Source organism: Microchirus variegatus, assembly GCF_963457635.1.
Source record: "Microchirus variegatus genome assembly, chromosome: 17".
NCBI classification, from domain to species: domain Eukaryota; kingdom Metazoa; phylum Chordata; class Actinopteri; order Pleuronectiformes; family Soleidae; genus Microchirus; species Microchirus variegatus.
Genome location: NC_139818.1, coordinates 9,597,722 through 9,615,923, shown reverse-complemented (window position 1 = coordinate 9,615,923; position 18,202 = coordinate 9,597,722). Strand labels below are relative to the sequence as shown.

The window sequence follows — 18,202 nt, the reverse complement described above, 5'->3', positions numbered from 1 at the left end:
GACGTGAACTTTCCTGACAATTCACCCCCATCACTCTACAAGACCCGGTAACGTTAGAGTTAGTCGTTTCAGGTGCCTCAAATAATACAGAACCTACAAAGTGTAACTGACCATTTATTATTAACCTTTATTTAGTTTTTGTTGTGTTATTTGACACAGTACAGAGGGTGGGACTGGGTGTTTTCAACCCATGCAGATACAGGAGAGCATGCATACAGCTCAACTGAAGCACAATAACACAACCATAAAAGCTGCAGTAGGCTACATTGCTCCATAAATGGTTGATTTTTTAATTGAATCTGTTATTATTAAACAATTATTTTCTTTTTTGTTTCAGTTTTTAACCTAGGAAGTTGTTGCTGGTGCTCGTACGACATACCAGCAAGAATACCTGTGTAGTGTAGTGTAGAGACGCAAGACACTAAACGGTGCCAGCATGTTGGACGCCTTTTAAAGAATGGAAGAAAAAAAATCTCAAAATGTCACCCTTATGTTTTCATGTTTAACAACCAATATGTAACTTTGGGAAACAATGATGTCATAGCTCCATCTGTCTTTTGCTCTTGCACGCGTCGTCATCTTCTTGTGTTTGGAGTTTTTCTCTACTCACTTGATGTTAACTTAACGTCCTCCTTGCGCAGTTCCTTCCGTCTCTGTTACTGTGACTGTATTCATAATAATTATTATGATTATATTGCATTTTACCATTCTCAAGGACACTTTACAAAACCAAACAACAGTAAACAGATAATGGAGTGAAATTACAGTGTGGTGGTTTTTTGAGTTGAATTAGAAGATGGGAAGAGAGTCAGAGTTGTGGATGTCTGGTGGTAGTGAAACCTTTGTTCGTTATGTTTTTTTTTTTTACAAATTCCTGTGTTAAGAATTTTATACAGCACTTTGCCCACACTGAGCAATAAATATGGAACTCCAGAGGAGTGCAGTGGAAGGGCATGTTATTTGGCCGATTATCACGACTGCTTGATGTGCTCCGTAATCTGCGGCACAATTAGATCTTAATGCAGCACACTTAAGCTCATCACAAATCCAATACCTATCAGCGATGTCCTTGGCGTTAAAATGGCAGCCTGTTTAGATATTGATCACATGCAGCGTCGCTGATGAAAGTGCGGCACAAGTTGTGTTAGTATATTGATTAGCAGTAGAACAAGGGGGAGCTATTTTCCTGCAGAAATGGTGTCACTTTTGGGGCTTGAACCTAACCCCAGGGTTTTTGTGCACAGGGAAAATAAAAGTTGGATTACTTTGCTGCCATATGTATGTGAACAGGACAATCAAATAGTTTATATAAATCGCTAATATGAAACATTGTGACACAAGTCCTCAAGGCAAGCACGCTTGAAGATAATCGTTATGTTTCCTCAATGATATCTGCCATTGATTCTTAGCTTAATACTGGAATAGCCCAGGGCCGTATAATACTGGGCATGGAAACATTTCGTCAATTCAATTTTCATGGCATCATATCAAAGACAAATGGCTTAATAAATGCTAATGCTAGTATTTCAGGTGTAGGACTTTGTATAGAAAAACATTTTTCAAAATAAAATTAAAAAAATACCCTACATTGATTACAGCCATATAATATACATAATATTTAATATAAATGTAATATTTAATTCACATTACAGTGGAAGGTGTTCATGTTGTTTTTTTCACAATGGTTGTTGTTTGAGTGTTGACACTGGTGTCAGATGTACACTAATTCTCAAAAATGTGTTTATTTTTCAAGACGAAATGCAACCATTGCTTTTAATTTTGTTTCTGCATTGTCATTACTGTAAATGTCTGTATCATAGTTCATCATATCGGGTTGTAATTTGTGTTTTTGTCTTTTGATACGTGCAAATACTGTAAACTCAAGTACTTAGGTACTGAATTTGTGTTTGGCTGTGTGTATAACTGCATTACACAATATATAGATGTATTTATATAAAAATTGCCTTGACCATATACTATTATTTAATCACATCATGTCCAGAGTATTGCTCATCTGTCATACCTGCGTTTGATCTTCCAGCAACTGATGAGAGAACGTCAGCAGATGGCCAGTCGTCCGTTTGCCTCAGTGGCCGTTGCACTGGATGTCGGAGGAGAACAAACAGAACTGTTGCAGCCTGTGGCTGATGTGAGTACTTTTCATGACTAACCCTAACTTCAACCTCAACACAAATCTTAGTCCTAAATTCCTCAGAAATGAGGTTCTGCCTCATTAGGACCATGTTTTGGTCTCCATTATGTCACACACAGATTAAGTCTAAACAAGGTGTGAAAGAAAGGTAAGTTAGCTGTAAAAGTTTGTCTCTACTCCTATAACATCATACAGGATCAATCCATGCCGACGGCTGACACGTGAACCTTACTCCATTGTGACATTTCTTTTTCAAGTATCGTACAATGTGTTCAGTGCTACATAATTAGACCTTATTGTGCTACCACTCACATGAAGTCAGCCTTTTCTCCACTTCCAACATCAATAAGAAATCTTTCATGGTCCTTTCTTCCCATGTCCATCTTCTTTATATGAATTGTCCTCTGCAATCAGGGCTGCAGACTTAGTGACACTTTTCAATTACGCCTTAGAAAAATTGCTTTTATTTGAAATAAAGTCATGCAATTTAGATTTCTTTTTTGACACTTTTATTGGTGGTCACTATTACGCCAGGAAATATCACCGAACTTTGTCGCACATACGTGTTGCACTACAGGTTTGCAAAACGGGAACATGAATTTGTTTTTAATACCTTGGTTTATTTCTTTGAGCGCCTCCTATGTAAAAAGTATAGGATTCTGGCAATAAACACTGTCTAGGGCTCAATGCCATATGGAATAAAGGCTTAGATTTGAGCAATTTGAGCACCCACATCTTTAGATGCATTTCCTCAGCCAGGGCCAACTCCGTGTCACCTACCACTAAAGAGAAATGAAAGTGCTACAGCAGCCAGCAAAGGAGCCACTACATTAGCTATAAATGTATCGCTGAGTGGTACTCACTGTGCATTATGGTATTTTGAAGGGCAACATCAAGAGGAGAAAAACAATGCTTCTTAGCTCTCTGAGTGCACTTTATTATCACTTTTAAACCGGTGAGTTATAGTGTGAACCTGAATGGTGCTTGAAACTACTGCTTTGCATTGATGTTTAAGTCAATTTATCCTTACATTGTGTGACTTGTGTGTGTGCGCGTGTGTGTCCACATGTTGAATAATTGTCTCCCATTCCCCTCCTCTCCTTTCATATAGACACACAAAATACAAAGGTAGTGTTGTTGTTATGGAGCATTAAAATCCTTCAGAGAGAACTGCTTTGAAAAAAAAAAAACAGTGCCAAGCTGTTTTGGAAATGATAACTAAAAAAAAAAAAATTAAACACATCTTCAGGCTTCTGTTTCTCGACCCGTTCAAGATGCAGAGTGAACTTCTGCACACTTGACTTCCAGTTTCACTTAAATGTCCACTTGTTTTTAAGGAAATGCAAAAGGTATTCCAAAGAACTTTGTTGTTTTGGAAGTAATTTTCAGGCACGTGTGCTAAATTAGTTTTGCACAAATTTGTATGCAGAGCACAGTAAGGTGCAGCAAAATAGAAACTACATTGAGAACTCTGATCACACCAATATATATTCATTTCGGTGTGGTCTGAGCCTTTGAGTACTCTGTTGCAAGACTCATGACTATATTTTACTGTATACATCTTTATATAATGGTGTCTTGTGTGAGTTCATACATGACATGTACTCACACAATAACAGTCACAGCCACTCTTTTTAAGTACATTTAAAGAACAATCCCACCTCACTCATTTCTTGCTACACCAATGATGCCTCACACCGCTGCTGCTGGCCAAGCTTTGCCACCTCCACCTTTCTAAATCAGAAAGTCAGACAATGTCGGCTCACGTTTTTATTTTTTGCATTGGGCTCCCTGTCTCCCATGCTGCTTGGCCAATCCAGGAAGCATCTAAAGAGAGGAGCACTAAGGGTGCATTCACGCCGGCTCTCTCTTAATCGAACCCAAGTTCCATGTTTTGCTCTTATGTGGCAGAAACAGAAGTTGCCCTCCATTAACCAATAGATGAGCAAGTTTTCTTGTTCATTGTATGTCTTATCTTCTCCTTCAGTAATTCTTGATGCAGCACCGCCTCAGACTATTAGGTGTGAAAACGACCTTAGTCTTAGCTTTTCTTGCACTAGATGGTTTAATTATGACCAGAGTTTTCCTCACTGAATGTAAGTGAATTGCCATTTTCTCATCACTATTATTACAGTGTATTTCAGGCTCCTACCTTTTATAAAAAGCAAATCTATATGACTTTCATATAGTGCACATTCATATAGTATGTTTAAGAATACCACACGCTCTGCTACCAGCTGAGGGTGAGCAGTGTGACTGTGATGTGTGATGAATTGATTGGTTAGAATTTGGCATCACTTAGCTATTGAAAGAATTTGTTGACATCACATAGGACAGTGATGCTGCGCTCCTGTTAGTCTCAACCGCTCTGTTTACAGTTATGAGTCAGACCCACTCCTTCACTCATAAGCATATCATCAGGCGTGTCATGTCACCAGATTGATTGAAAAGTTCATCTTCACAGAGAAAAGTGTGAAACAAATTTTTAGTATCATTAACACATTAATAACTGATGAAGCACCAGACCCAGAAGCACTGCCGTGCCAGAATTATCCAACCCATGAAAGACCTTATCCTCTCATTGTTCTGTCAGCACTGATCCCACTGCATTAATAAGTAGCAGCTCTCTGTCACTAGATCTTTACTGAGCCTCCAGCTGGTCTGAGAGAAAAATTATCTCAGCCTTTGTGCCCATTTCCTACTTTCCTTTTTTGTTCTTCGGTCGGTGTCCCCAAGTGATGGGCACGACCGTCGCTGGTTTTAGTGACCAAGGTGGCAGCAGCTGTTGGACATCGAGCCAGTCGGGCCCCAGAACTGCATGCCCGGTCTCGATGTCACAGCTGTCTCCATTCAGTGTGGTTGGCATTCAACATATGGAACTACTAACGGACAGGGAGTATGATGGATGACACCTGTCAGCAGGAGGACAGGACAGGAGATGTGTGTGTGTGTGTGTTTATGCATATTTATGTGCTTGGATGATTTTGAATAACCATAATACAGCTCTTTAGTTTGTTTAATGCACACTAGACATGCAGGCCATGTAAACCTCCTCTTAAAGATATACATATATATATATATATATATATATATATATATATATATATATATATATATATATATATATATATATATATATATATATAAATAACAAGCCTCATCATCAGAAAATGTATAAAATTGTACTTGAAGTTCAATTAAATGAGTTATTATTAACATTTGTATTTTTTATATTCCTGTTATCAGGACATACATCAATGTGTAAAGCACTGAAAGAGAAATAATGTCATATACCCAATCGGGCAATTCTATTTGATATTTTAATGATGTTGTCATGACGCCATGTATAAAAGCTCTAGTTTGAAAATGTAGCTCTATTATATGAGATTATATATTGTAAAAATGACTGTTTTTCTTTTCTTCTTTTGGACACCATCCATATATCCATGGTCCAAATCCTTTGTTGGGCATATTATACACAAAAAAAATTGCACACAGTCACATGTTTTCCCCAACATTAGAGGACGAATACTGAGACATTACCATGTCAAAGACTGTTGTATACAGCTGTGCTTTATTCTCTCTGACAAACCCCAGTTACCAGTTTGTTTAGAGCAGCTGTAATGATTTTTCCTCGTTTTTATAGCTTACAGTGGAATCGGCTTTAATCAAATTTCAGTGCAGGTGAAATGAGTTGCGTTGTACTGGATGTACGTACGCTCGTATTCATCAGGCGAATCACTTGAACAGCCATGCATGCTGTCAGTTTAATTGCCTCTGTACATTACTGCATGTTTGTTGTTGTGGTCGTGTGCTGCTCCATCATTACAGGCATGGGAATCCTGTTTTCTTATAGTGAGGCATAATTGGATTGAGAGAGAACATATACAATGCCACGTGAGTGTTTGAAGGCTGACTTTTAGCCACCTTGAGTGGCAGCCAGACCTTAGGATTCTTTAGCCGCCAGTGAATTAATAAATATGCCCTTGTTGTCCTTACAGTTGATCAAGGGTTGAATATAAATTGCTTTTAAAGCTTGGTACACAATATATTTCAATTATAAACATAGCGAGAAAGAATAGATGAACAGCTGATAAACAATTATTTAGCATCTGTCCCATTTAGTGTGTTCTTTATTTGTTCTTTCGTCATTTCTGAACCACTTTACTTTTACCATTCTCTTTATTTTTCAATTTAGTTGAATAGACAAATGTAATACAATTTTCATCATGTTTATGCTGTTTAACGGTGAACCTATAACTTTTTACTTGTTTGAATAACGTTCAATCCGTACAACCCATAAAATGCTCATTTGCACTTGCCTTAAAGTGACTGTAGCTCCTATCTTATAACCTATTTTCCTGCCCTAAAATCACTTGATTTCAATCATGAGGCTAATATTTGACAGATTATACCTCACCCATTCCATTTTATTTGTTTGAATAACTTTAAATGTGTCGGTACAACCCATACAATGCTCATTTGCACTTGTCATTAAGTGATTGCAGCTCCTACCTTGTCACCTAAACATTTTGTCTGCCCTAAAATCACTTGATTTCAATCCTGAGGCTAATATGTGGCCGATTATACCACACCCATTCCTTTTTATTTGTTTGAATAACTTTAAATTACCATTACAACCCATAAAATGCTTATTTGCACTTGAAATAAAGTGATTGCAGCTCCCACCTTGTTATGTTAAAGGGACATATTGTCCAAAATCAACTTTTTAATCATTTTAATCCTTATATTTGGGACTGGAGGTCCTACCAGTCAAAAGTGATGACTCACTCATGTTTTTGTGGTCCTACTCAGTCTAAGTACAAGAGATAAAACATGCAGTGTTGACTTCCGTGCTCATTTGGACGTCACAATGCGTAAAATTCCTGGAATTATTGTCTCGCAGAGCTCTGCTTTGTCCGTAAAACACGCAAGAGTGCTGGCGAGGGCAACAGTATTCGAAAACCGTAAGTCTGCGAAAAGTTCTATTCTTGGCTCCACAGTGCAGCACAGAGTTCTACACAAACTTCCAGCCTCAGAGGATTTATCTGTCCAGTGGATACATGTTATATATGACGGCAATGTGCCTGCTAGAGCCTGCAAATGATAATTTTTCTAAATGCCAACTGCTGTTAGCTCTCAGTAGCCCCTGTGGCTGATGTCATTTCCTGTCCCTTAAGTTTCGTTTTTTTGTATGTGACATACGCTAAAATAGATCTGGCATCTCAAGGCTTTTATATTCTTTGCTTGGCATCAGTGTTTTCACCATTGGTTTGGACAGGGTGTCCCACTCCTCGCTCTCTCATGTTTTAATTCATGTGCTCACACATCCCTTTTTTTCCCCTCCCATTTTACTCCCTATTTCAACTCCATTTTAGATTCAGGCAGAAACAAAGGAAAGAAGGGAAATCGCCTCTAATCAGACATGTTTTTTCCCCAATCTCAATTCCCCTAATCCAGCCCCACTGTGAAGCCCTCAGCATTCATTATCAGGATGACATGTTTTTCACACCTGAGACGAGCAGTTTTTTTGGCCATTAAATGCGAGCGCAGGTCATCGCCTCAACACATGGACTCGTCTGACGGGGACACACTCAAGTGTTTTTGTTGTGTGACCGATCGAGTCATTTGTCGTAGGAGGAGGAGGACGTCTCGTCTTAAAGGCTGCAGTTAATATCAATGACCATTGGTCTGCTGAACGCAAAACAAAACAAAGGATGCTTTTTAAATGTGACTATCACATCACTTTGTTTTAACCTCTGTTGGTAAAGTAAAGGAATGAAAACTATTATTTTCGATTAATCGTTTGGTCCATAAAATGTCAGAAAATGTAAAAAAAAACACATTTAAGAAGCTAAAACGATCAGAAATCTTGTTTTAGTCATGAAAAAAAAGCTTCAAACCAATTCATCAATTATCAAAATAGTTGACAATTAATTATGTAATCTATTAAAGCTCACATAGAGTGGTCCTGTTGTACATATATGTTAGGACGATCTGCTGTTCCGGAGAACCGGTGTTTACATAACCGGACCGGGTTTTTTCAGAGATCTCACTGAGCCCGAGATTACAATAAAACACAGTTTGTTTAGAACCTTCAGGGCTTCTTAAACAAGGTAATGATGCAGATACACACTAAAAAACAGTGTTAATTGGAACTCCCGGTCTAGGTCCGCTTTAATAATAGATTCATCGATTAATTGTTTCAGCTCTACTTCCTGCCACAGCAGTGGTAAAACGTGTTTTCTTTTCTGTCCGTCTCTCTTTACAGGGCGTCCCGAAACCTGTAGCAATGGAGCCATGTTCAGGAGGCAAAGCTGGCGTGTTGACCGTCCTCATGCGTCTGCCCTCTGGGCCTTTAGGCTTACCTCCACCTGGACAGTCAGGTACAGCAGTGTGTCCCAAATAGAAATCATGACATAGAAAATGTGTGCAAAATATATATATATAAAAAAAAGACAGCTGTATGGTGATGATGTTTCTCATCTAATCTGTCTTCTTTTGTTTCTTTTCCTCCCCCCTCTCCAGGACTCATCGTTGCCAGTGCGCTGATAGACATTTCACAGCAGAAACCGTCAGACTTTAAAGACAAGTCCCTGGCTTCAAAGAACCGAAAAGCCCTTCCTCCTGCGCACCAAGGCACCTGTGTTTGAGGCTCATTCCATTGGCTCACATTGCACCAACTAATCAAATGTTCTGGTTGGAAATCTTTGCAGAGCCAAGAGGATGGCTTCATTTGGAAGATGTCCGTCGGCTGCTACCACTGAGGGTTTTTTAATGTCCCACGAGCACAACCCTTGTCCCCGTCCCTGCCCTGTTGGTCCATTCTGCATATGTCAGCCTCGTAAATCCCCATCACCCTTTCCAGCCTCTGCAGCAGCATCCTCCACCACCGACTGGGCTCTAACTTGTGTCCTCAACGTGGCATCATGAGCGAACCTGCCTGACCAATGACATTAGAGACGCATTAATTAGGACGGGGTCTGCACCGATTGAAGCTTCAGCCGTAAATATCTGGAGACACCTTGTTGTCTGTTCGCTCAGCATGAAGGAAAAAAAAAAACAAAGGTGTCGGAAATGATATGTCACTCACTCAGAAAATGGCCAACACGAACACGGAACATGCTGCCTGTTTTTGTTTTGTTTTTGCTTGTCAAGACGTGGTATTCTCTGGTGCTAAAGCATTTAGTTTCTATTTCTATTTGCTGTATGGCCTGAAATACATTCAGCCTTCATATGGAGGGAAAAGAAGCTATGCTCTAGGGACAGAATTCTTTTTTTTTTTTTGTATGACCACATGATAGTGTTTGGACAACTTGAGTATTTTCTCGCACCACGCTGCCAATTCCCATTGATGCTCTCTTTTAGCATTTCGCTGTACATACAGTATGTTATCCATCCAACCAGCTGACGCTAAAGTCTGTATTTTCTGTGGAATATTATGTGAACAAACGCTGCAGAGACGTGGGACTGTCTGCGGTGGCGGCGGCGGCATGTGGGTGAAGACTGTAGCGCACGAACAAACCGTTGGCTGTCACAGTAAAAGCATGGAACAACCTAAGACGAGTTAGACGCAACTTTTATCTGGGACAGAAATCTCCTCTTTTCAGTATGTTTCACTGCTGAAGAAGTTCTACATCGCAGAGAAACGCTGAATCCCTCAGCTCAGTTGGTTACTGTAGTTTGTAATTGTGTCATTTTGCTGTGCAACTTGGACATTATAAGCTTTTTTTGTGTGCTCGCCCTCTGATGGAAGTGGCAAGCTGGGAGAAAAGACTGAAGCTTGATAAAATAAGACCAGGGACATCATGTTACTCTGGCTGTTTACTAGTATGTTTGTTTTTAACAGTACTCTGAAGCTATTGATTTCCACCCGCCGAGTACAAGGAACTACGATACCTTTTCTAACGCCTTGGCTTTCCATGAACTCTGACGGAGGGCAGGAGGCATGTTGATGTGCAGAATTTTTTCAAAGCTGTCAACCATTTTTAGCCCCGCCTCCACCCTGAACTGTACAGTGTCTTGTTGGAACAAATGTGAGTCTTTGTCACTCCTCTCTTGAGATTTCACGTGTTTGTCAGGTTTTTATGACAGAATGGCAAGAGGTTATCATTTATTTTAGGCCTTGTCACCTGTTCCTATTATATTGACGATAAACTGTAAGTCTTTTGCTACATTTGTGAAAAAAAAGCATTTCTGTTCATATTGTTTTTTGTTTTGATATTTAACAGATTCCCTGTGTAAAAGGCACATTTAACTTGAGTTTATTCTTGTCTGTTGTTTTAATGTCAACTGGTTTTTTTGTTGTTTTTTTTGAATTGTGCATCTTTAAAGGACATTTAATGGGCATTGTCTTGCTTTTATGTTGTGGTCATTATGATGCCTTTCATAAGAACTGTATGCCAGCTCATGTGTTTTCATTTTGTGTTTGTAGAGTAATCCTATAACAGTGTCATTACACAGGAGTCAGGTTTCACTGTACCGTGAAAAAAAAAAAAAAAAGAAAAAGATGAGAAACTGCTTATCGGTAATCTTCAGTGTATTTTAAAGATGGACATCATGCTGGGAAATAAAAAAAAACACAGAAAACAGACATGAAAATGATTTATTCAATGAAGTCTCCTCAGAAAACATATCTCTCTGTGTCCGTCTTTGTCTCTGCGACTTGCTGCCTCTGAAGCATCACATTTGTATTTGGAGTGAGGCAACAAATGTTGAGCACCGGCTGATTGCATCAACTTAAAATAACAAATCCCCCTGAAAGTGAAGAGGGAGAACAAACCCCCCGCAGACTGGAATTTGGTGGATTGTGAGCACAAAAAACAGAATTACATTTTCCTATTCTTATAGGAACAAGTAGTCTAATTCATAAGAGACTCCAAGTCAAAGGCTGAATAAATGAATTATAAACATGAAAGCATTTTACCTCAAGTTGTATTTGACAAGTCAAACTGTCGCATTAGCTTTTTTTTTATGGATTTGCATGTTTAATATTAACCTTATTTTTTCCCAAAATATACACTGTTTTCTGTCCAAAAATACAGCTCAGATTTATTTTATTTTTTTTTTCCACGATGCTTCCATGGCAGCAACAGCTGGAGCCAGACATAATTTGTTTTTGGGTCGGTTGCTTGAGGGAATGCTTTCACATTCACAGACTTTTTTTTTTTTTACTTTGTGAATATGTTAAAGCAGAGCTTCCCTAATTTCAGAGGTTTGATGCACCCAATAATTCAACAGCACTTCAGAGGCCCAGATTAGCAAGAATGTTATCAATTTATAACTATAAACTTTACCCATTTTTTAAAAGTTTCTTTTAATATTTGTATAAAATAACCAACCACTACCATTCCATTTTTTGGCACCTTGAGGTAACAGAGTAAAATGATATGGTAAGGGTCAGGGTGGAGCTAGACTGGCTCCACCCACGACAGTCAGCTGATTGGCAGACTTTTCTGTCTTTTTCTTCAAGGTCCTCTTTGTTGTTGTTGAGACAAACAGCCACAAACCGAACAGATGTCCTTCATTTTTGTTGTGTTGCGCCTGATGTCGTCACATATGTCGTCATGCTACACAGCCCCGCACCCTACTTTACCAAGTAAATGTACTGTTCTCAGTCCAAACGCAAGTCTGACTCAGATGGAATCAGATTTTTACACTTTTCACGATTCAAACAAAACTTTTCACGAAGCAACACTTTTTCAGAAGCAAAAAAAAATATTGATTTAATCATTCAAAAATATATTATTTAATTTTTTGAAAATACATTTGTTCTTTGAGCTCCCTGATATGTTCTTTGCCCTCCATGATTTGCTCTTTGCTCTGTGGTTTTTGGTTTTCGGACAGGCCTTAGGAAGCTGTCTCCAGATTAGCTACTGAGTTTTATAATAGCGACAGTCCACTGAGTGACACCTTAATGGACCGGAAGTCGTCACAGGCTCTGAATCATGTTTAAAACACATAAACAGTGGGAGAAATCTTGGGTGTGAGTCGATATATTTAATAAAATGGAAATGTACTTTTAATCTCACAAATCTACGACTTTGTTTTCTTGTATATTTGACACCTTTAATCTCGTAAATCTGCGACTCCGAGCCTGTTACGACTTCCGGTCCATTGAGCTGTCACTCAAAACTCAGTAGCCGATCAGCAGACTGAGGCCTGCCCAGAAACAAAAAACAATTTAGCAAAGAACACTTCAGGGAGCACACAGAAAAAGTAAGGGAGGGCAAAGTACAAATGTACGGAGCCCTGGTAGGGTCAGGTGTGGAAAAAATAAAAATTGTCTGTAAACCGTTCCCTCAGTTTAGTAATCCGTTCCCTCAGTTTAGTAATCCGTGCCCTCGGTTTTGGAAATCCGTGCCCTCGGTTTAGTAAAGAAGATCCTCTCCGGCCTGATACACCTGTTGCTCCAGGTCTGAAGATTTGCCACATTTCCTCATCGACGGGACATTGTCCTTGAGATCTGGCTGGAGAGACATCCTGATAAGCCAATTAGAAACTGGAAATTCAAGTTGACTTCCGTTTCAATCAAACTCTCTCACACATACTAGTATACTCGCATACACTGCACATCATTGTCTCATACATTCACTATCATGTTGTTGCATCCATAATAGCGTGAAAGAGAGTATGATAGTAAATGTACATGACATAGTACTGTTTGTGAGAGAGTATGATAGTAAATGTACATGACTATAGTACTGTTTGTGAAAGAGTATGATAGTAAATGTACGTGACTATAGTACTTTTTGTGAGAGAGTATGATAGTAAATGTACATGACTATAGTACTGTTTGTACTATAGTACTGTTTGTGAGAGAGTATGATAGTAAATGAACATGACTATAGTACTGTTTGTGAGAGAGTATGATAGTAAATGTACATGACTATAGTACTGTTTGTGAAAGAGTATGATAGTAAATGTACGTGACTATAGTACTTTTTGTGAGAGAGTATGATAGTAAATGTACGTGACTATAGTACTGTTTGTACTATAGTACTGTTTGTGAGAGAGTATGATAGTAAATGAACATGACTATAGTACTGTTTGTGAGAGAGTACGATAGTAAATGTACACGTATATAGTACTGTTTGTGAGAGAGTATGATAGTAAATGTACATGACTATAGTACTGTTTGTGAAAGAGTATGATAGTAAATGTGCGTGACTATAGTATTGTTTGTGAGAGAGCATGATAGTGAATGTATGTGACTATAGTACCGTTTGTGAGAGAGTATGATAGTACATGTGCGTGACTATAGTACTGTTTGTGAGAGAGTATGATAGTAAATGTGCCTGACTATAGTACTGTTTGTGAGAGAGTATGATAGTAAATGTATGTGACTATAGTACCGTTTGTGAGAGAGTATGATAGTAAATGTGCATGACTATAGTACTGTTTGTGAGAGAGTATGATAGTAAATGTGCGTGACTATAGTACCGTTTGTCAGAGAGTATGATAGTAAATGTACGTGACTATAGTACTGTTTGTGAGAGAGTATGATAGTAAGTGTGTGCGACTATACTAGTGTTTGTGTGACTATGATGTAACATGCGCAAGACTTTTTATATTATTTCTCAAATGGCCTCTCATAGTTGATGGTTCTTGTATCTGATATTTGGGGGGACATGACTGTTGTCTAAAATGCACTTACAACAGCTGAGTTGATGTTGTGGTTGGTCATTGTTCTTTTCTGTCAGAGTCCTAAGATTTCAAGCTAAAGTGTGTAACATTTCAATATAAATCAGCTCCACTATCAGCTCCACATGACTCTCTCTGTGTTTCTCAGTAGAGCAGCGTTTCCATCATTTTGTCCAGTGACATTCTCGTGCTGCACACAGGAAGTGATCCATTTCATATCAAACTGGGCAGTGGGAACAGGAACCTTGTGCTAGTAAAAGGAAGACGGTCACAAACAGGTTGGAGTTTGACTGGAAACACAAAGTTTTAGAAGTAAATTGTGCTGCTCTGAAAGCCCTTGTTTCACACTGCTGTTGAAGTGCATCTTCAGAGCTGTGGACATTTTAAACAAGGTCATAAGGGGAAAAAGGAATGCTGGCTGCTAAGTGCTGTAGTCCACATAACCCTCACTTATCCTCTACAGCAGTGGTTCTCAAAGTTTTTATATCAAGTACCACCTGAGAAAATATTGAGCTCTTGAAGTAACACCATAATCACCAAAGTTAAAATACAGTGGTGCAAATTGACCGAGCTAAAATCAGCTACCTGGAGGCAGATTTCTTCTCTCATCCTCCTCCTCCTCTTCCTCACATATATTTCACACACTGGTATTTACCAGGTACTTTTCCACTCACCCCTCCTCTGCTCCACCTTGCCTGCTAGCCACGCCCACCTCATCAGATAAGCTTCTGCAGTTCATGCCACATTGCTCTTCTGATTTCTGTGTGGTTTTTATTATTATTAATATATTCATTTTGCATTAAAAACATTTTATTTTTAAGTTCTGTAACATTTCAATTATTGCCTTCTCATAATCAAATATCGTGATATAATATTATGCTCACAGCTTTTTTTTCAGGACCAGATACTCAGTGGCCCCCAGGTCATATGAGTTTGAGACCCCTGCTCTAGGGGCCACCCCTGGTGGTCATGGGGCCCTTAATTTGCTTATGCCCAGAGGTGGAAACATTCCCTCTATGTGTCAGTATATCTGTGTATAAAGAACTTGATCGATTGCAGCAATATCATCTTTTCTTCATTTGGTGTAGAAATAGTTGAATTCTTTATCACGTTTAATAATTTATTACACCCCCTGAATGGTTTATATGTGGAAAAATGTCTTGAGCTCATTCAAAGTTAAAGTCTTAACTCCCTCTTCTTTTAACTTTGGAGCTAAATTAGTTTCCTGGTGACAATATAAAACACTTTTGAAGTTCATTTGTTTAAGTTAAGTTCTTCTGTGCGACTGGATCTCACGTCACCAGTGTGACAAGTCTGATTATAGTGCGTTAAACAGATTCACAAAGACAGAAACAGAGCAGAAACAAAGGCTCCTGATCCCCCTGATTCACAGGTGAGGTGAGTATGGATTTGTCTTCACTATTCCCAAAAGATGGAGAGAACCCCATCACTCTCACTGCTATAAATAAAGGATATATGTCAGAAGACAAATGTGCCAAACCATACCATAAAGTGTAATCTGTTTTTGTTCTTTCTCTCTGTCTGCGACTGAATGTCAGTGCACATTGTAGATCAAACTGACCAGGACTTATATATGTGTGTCAGTAGATATCAATCTCAGTGGAGTTTACATACTTTACATATAATGGCATGTAGGGCTGAACATCGATATATATCACAGTATAAACCAAAAAAATATTTCTCTCAACGCTAAGGTAATATGGTTTTGAACTTCTCAATATTTGTAACGTACATCCCGATATATAAGATATATTGGAATATAAACGAGGGTGAAAATACACAAAATACATACATACATAACATGTAACTTTCATTTACCTGGCTTAAAAAGCCAAAGGTTTTGGCTTTTCAATATTAAATCAATGATATGTATATGTGTTAGAAACAATGACATTTCCCATAAATATGGTAACATTTTACTGTAACCCAGTAACTTTTCAAATATTTTTGTCGATTCCACGTATTTTTTTAATTAGAACAGCCTGTCAAACCAGGAAGAGTCGTCATAGATACCTTATCACAGCACGACGATCTAAGACCATATATCGTCTCACGTCATGATATAGATATAATATTGATATATTGCTCAGCTCTAATGGCAAGAATACAAGAAATTAGCTCACAGGTAAGTATAGTCATAATTACAATTCCAGTCATCATTTTGAGATACTAGTAGACATTACAGCAAGAGACTGCGATAAAAATTCATCTTCGCCCTCATAGTCGACCACCTCAGGGTGGCTCTCACAAAATATCAGGCTATTCTGATGTGGAATTTCAAAATAAAAGTCCTCTGAAATAGCAGAGTTGACTTATGTTGTCAAAAATAATGACAATATGGTTTAGTATCTCATATGGTTAGTTTTCCAAGTTTTCCATAAATAAGGTAACATAATACCTCAATATGTATTAATTTTTTTTGTTTATTTATTTATTTTAAAGCGTGAAAAGACACACTGCCAGCCGCATAGTTTGTATTAATGTAGCTAAATCGATTCTAATTCGCCTGTACTCAGCATGGATGTATTATATGAACTGGATAGAGCACCACCCTCTTGCTTCCGTTCATTCCTATGAAGCTGCTCCCCCAGCTCATATGCCAAAAAAGTGTTTGACTTCCGCGTTTATTTCCGGGTTATGGGTCCCATAGAGCATGCGCAGTAGTATCACTACCATATAAAGATCTATAAAAGCCCGTGTCCATGTCTCGAGGTGTCCTGTGGACACTTTTACAGGCGTCTCTTTTACTATTGCGGATAATGGGAAAATTGCTTTTGGGCTCCATGGGGTTTCCTGTTGCAGTACCCACAGTGGCCACCATGTAAAAATTGTCTTCAAGGCAGAGGGGGCGGAGCTCTATCCAGTTCATATTATACATCCATGGTACTCAGTGCTCCGACAATGACGTTAAAGTGATTGCTGACACCTGAGCACCCGGATTTACTACGTCACGTGACCGGCACACCTGCATACGCCAGACGCCAAATTAGACAACACACACGCGCACATGGACACACCGGCCTGTCGTGTTGTTTAAACCAACGCCGTTTTTTTTTTTAGAATTTGTCTATCTAGTTTCACCTTTTCCGCCAACATGGTTACTATTTCACATCAGTCCGTCATAACAGACGCTTTCAACCACAACAACAACAACACGGACAGGAAGAAGGCTGTGAGGAAGAGGAGGAAACAGTATGTATCACTTGGACCAAACTTTCTGCTGCTGCTGGGACCTGAAGTCGCTGCTCGTCCGTCTTCTCTCAAGGTAAGACTGCGCACTTTATGTTTTGTTAATGTCAATTCATTAATTTATTTCGAACTTGAAATAAGAAGGGGGGAAAGAAAGCAGCAGATAAAGTAAAATAAACTTTCTTGCATCTCTACTAACCCATCTAAGGACTTATCCTATTTTGAAATTGGTATATCTCTGCAACAACAAGGTCTATTTGAATACTTTAGGTGTCATTGTAAATGGAACACTTGTAAATATCAGTGCATGTGTTTAGAGTACATGAAGATGGCAAACACAAAAAAATGAAAATAATTCACGCTCGCCTGGAAAGAAAAAAATAATTTTAGGCTGAATATCTCTTTGGTTCTGGCATAATTCTATGTATTTTCCATTCCAAAAACAAACACCGGGGGCCTGTTTCAGAAAGCAGGTTCAACAAACTCTGAGTTAACACTTTAATTCTAGATGGACCAACTCTGAGCTGTCAAACTCTGAGTTTTCAGTTTCAGAACAGGTGATAACACTTAGTTCAATCAACTCTGAGTCAAAGTAAACCTGAGTGAAGCCCATGCACGATGATATAAAAAGCCCTCATCAATGGAACACCGATAACATGATTCACTATGGCAAAAAGTCATAAGAAGATCCTCCTACTTCTCCCCAGTGGAGTTGTGGATATTAATGAATGCATATGAAGAAAGTGAGCATATATTTTAAAAAATTAAATTAAATTTGATTATTCCACTTATTCACCAATTCTATAACATATGTGTGTTTGTACGCACAGGTGCAACCCAACACCTAACGGACTTGGCAGCAACTAAAGATGAAATGTAGTTCAAAGAGAACTACTAAAACAACATATACACAGAATAGTCTCTCCAAGACCAAGTCTTCCTTTGTCAAAATGGTAACGGAAAAGTGTACGCTTGCTTGTAAAAATGTGAACAAAATGGTGTCTCCAACTTGAGAACTAAAGTGTGGAAAAAAGGTATAAGAAAAGTGCAAATTTTTGGAACCAAAAATAAATAACTCAATAGAAACAAAAACCCTACTTGTATGACTATCTTGAACTTGTAAGTTTGTAGCATCTCATTTTATAAACATTCAAGTTTATAAAACCTCAAGCAAATGTGTGTAGTGAAAAACATTTT

At 38.5% G+C, this 18,202-nt stretch overlaps 1 protein-coding gene across 1 annotated transcript in view; it reads left to right on the top strand.

Annotated features, from left to right (window-relative positions):
- The window catches only part of atrnl1b (attractin-like 1b), a gene marked incomplete at its 5' end in the record, with an annotated part of 77,491 nt that extends 66,779 nt beyond the window's left edge, over window positions 1-10,712 (top strand). Inside the window, 3 exons of the mRNA XM_083904156.1 lie at window positions 2,042-2,149; window positions 8,424-8,538; window positions 8,681-10,712. Coding sequence (XP_083760282.1) covers window positions 2,042-2,149; window positions 8,424-8,538; window positions 8,681-8,805 — 348 coding nt within the window. The 3' untranslated portion in view covers window positions 8,806-10,712. The remainder of the gene's footprint in view (window positions 1-2,041; window positions 2,150-8,423; window positions 8,539-8,680) is intronic.
- Window positions 10,713-18,202: the final 7,490 nt, after the last annotated feature.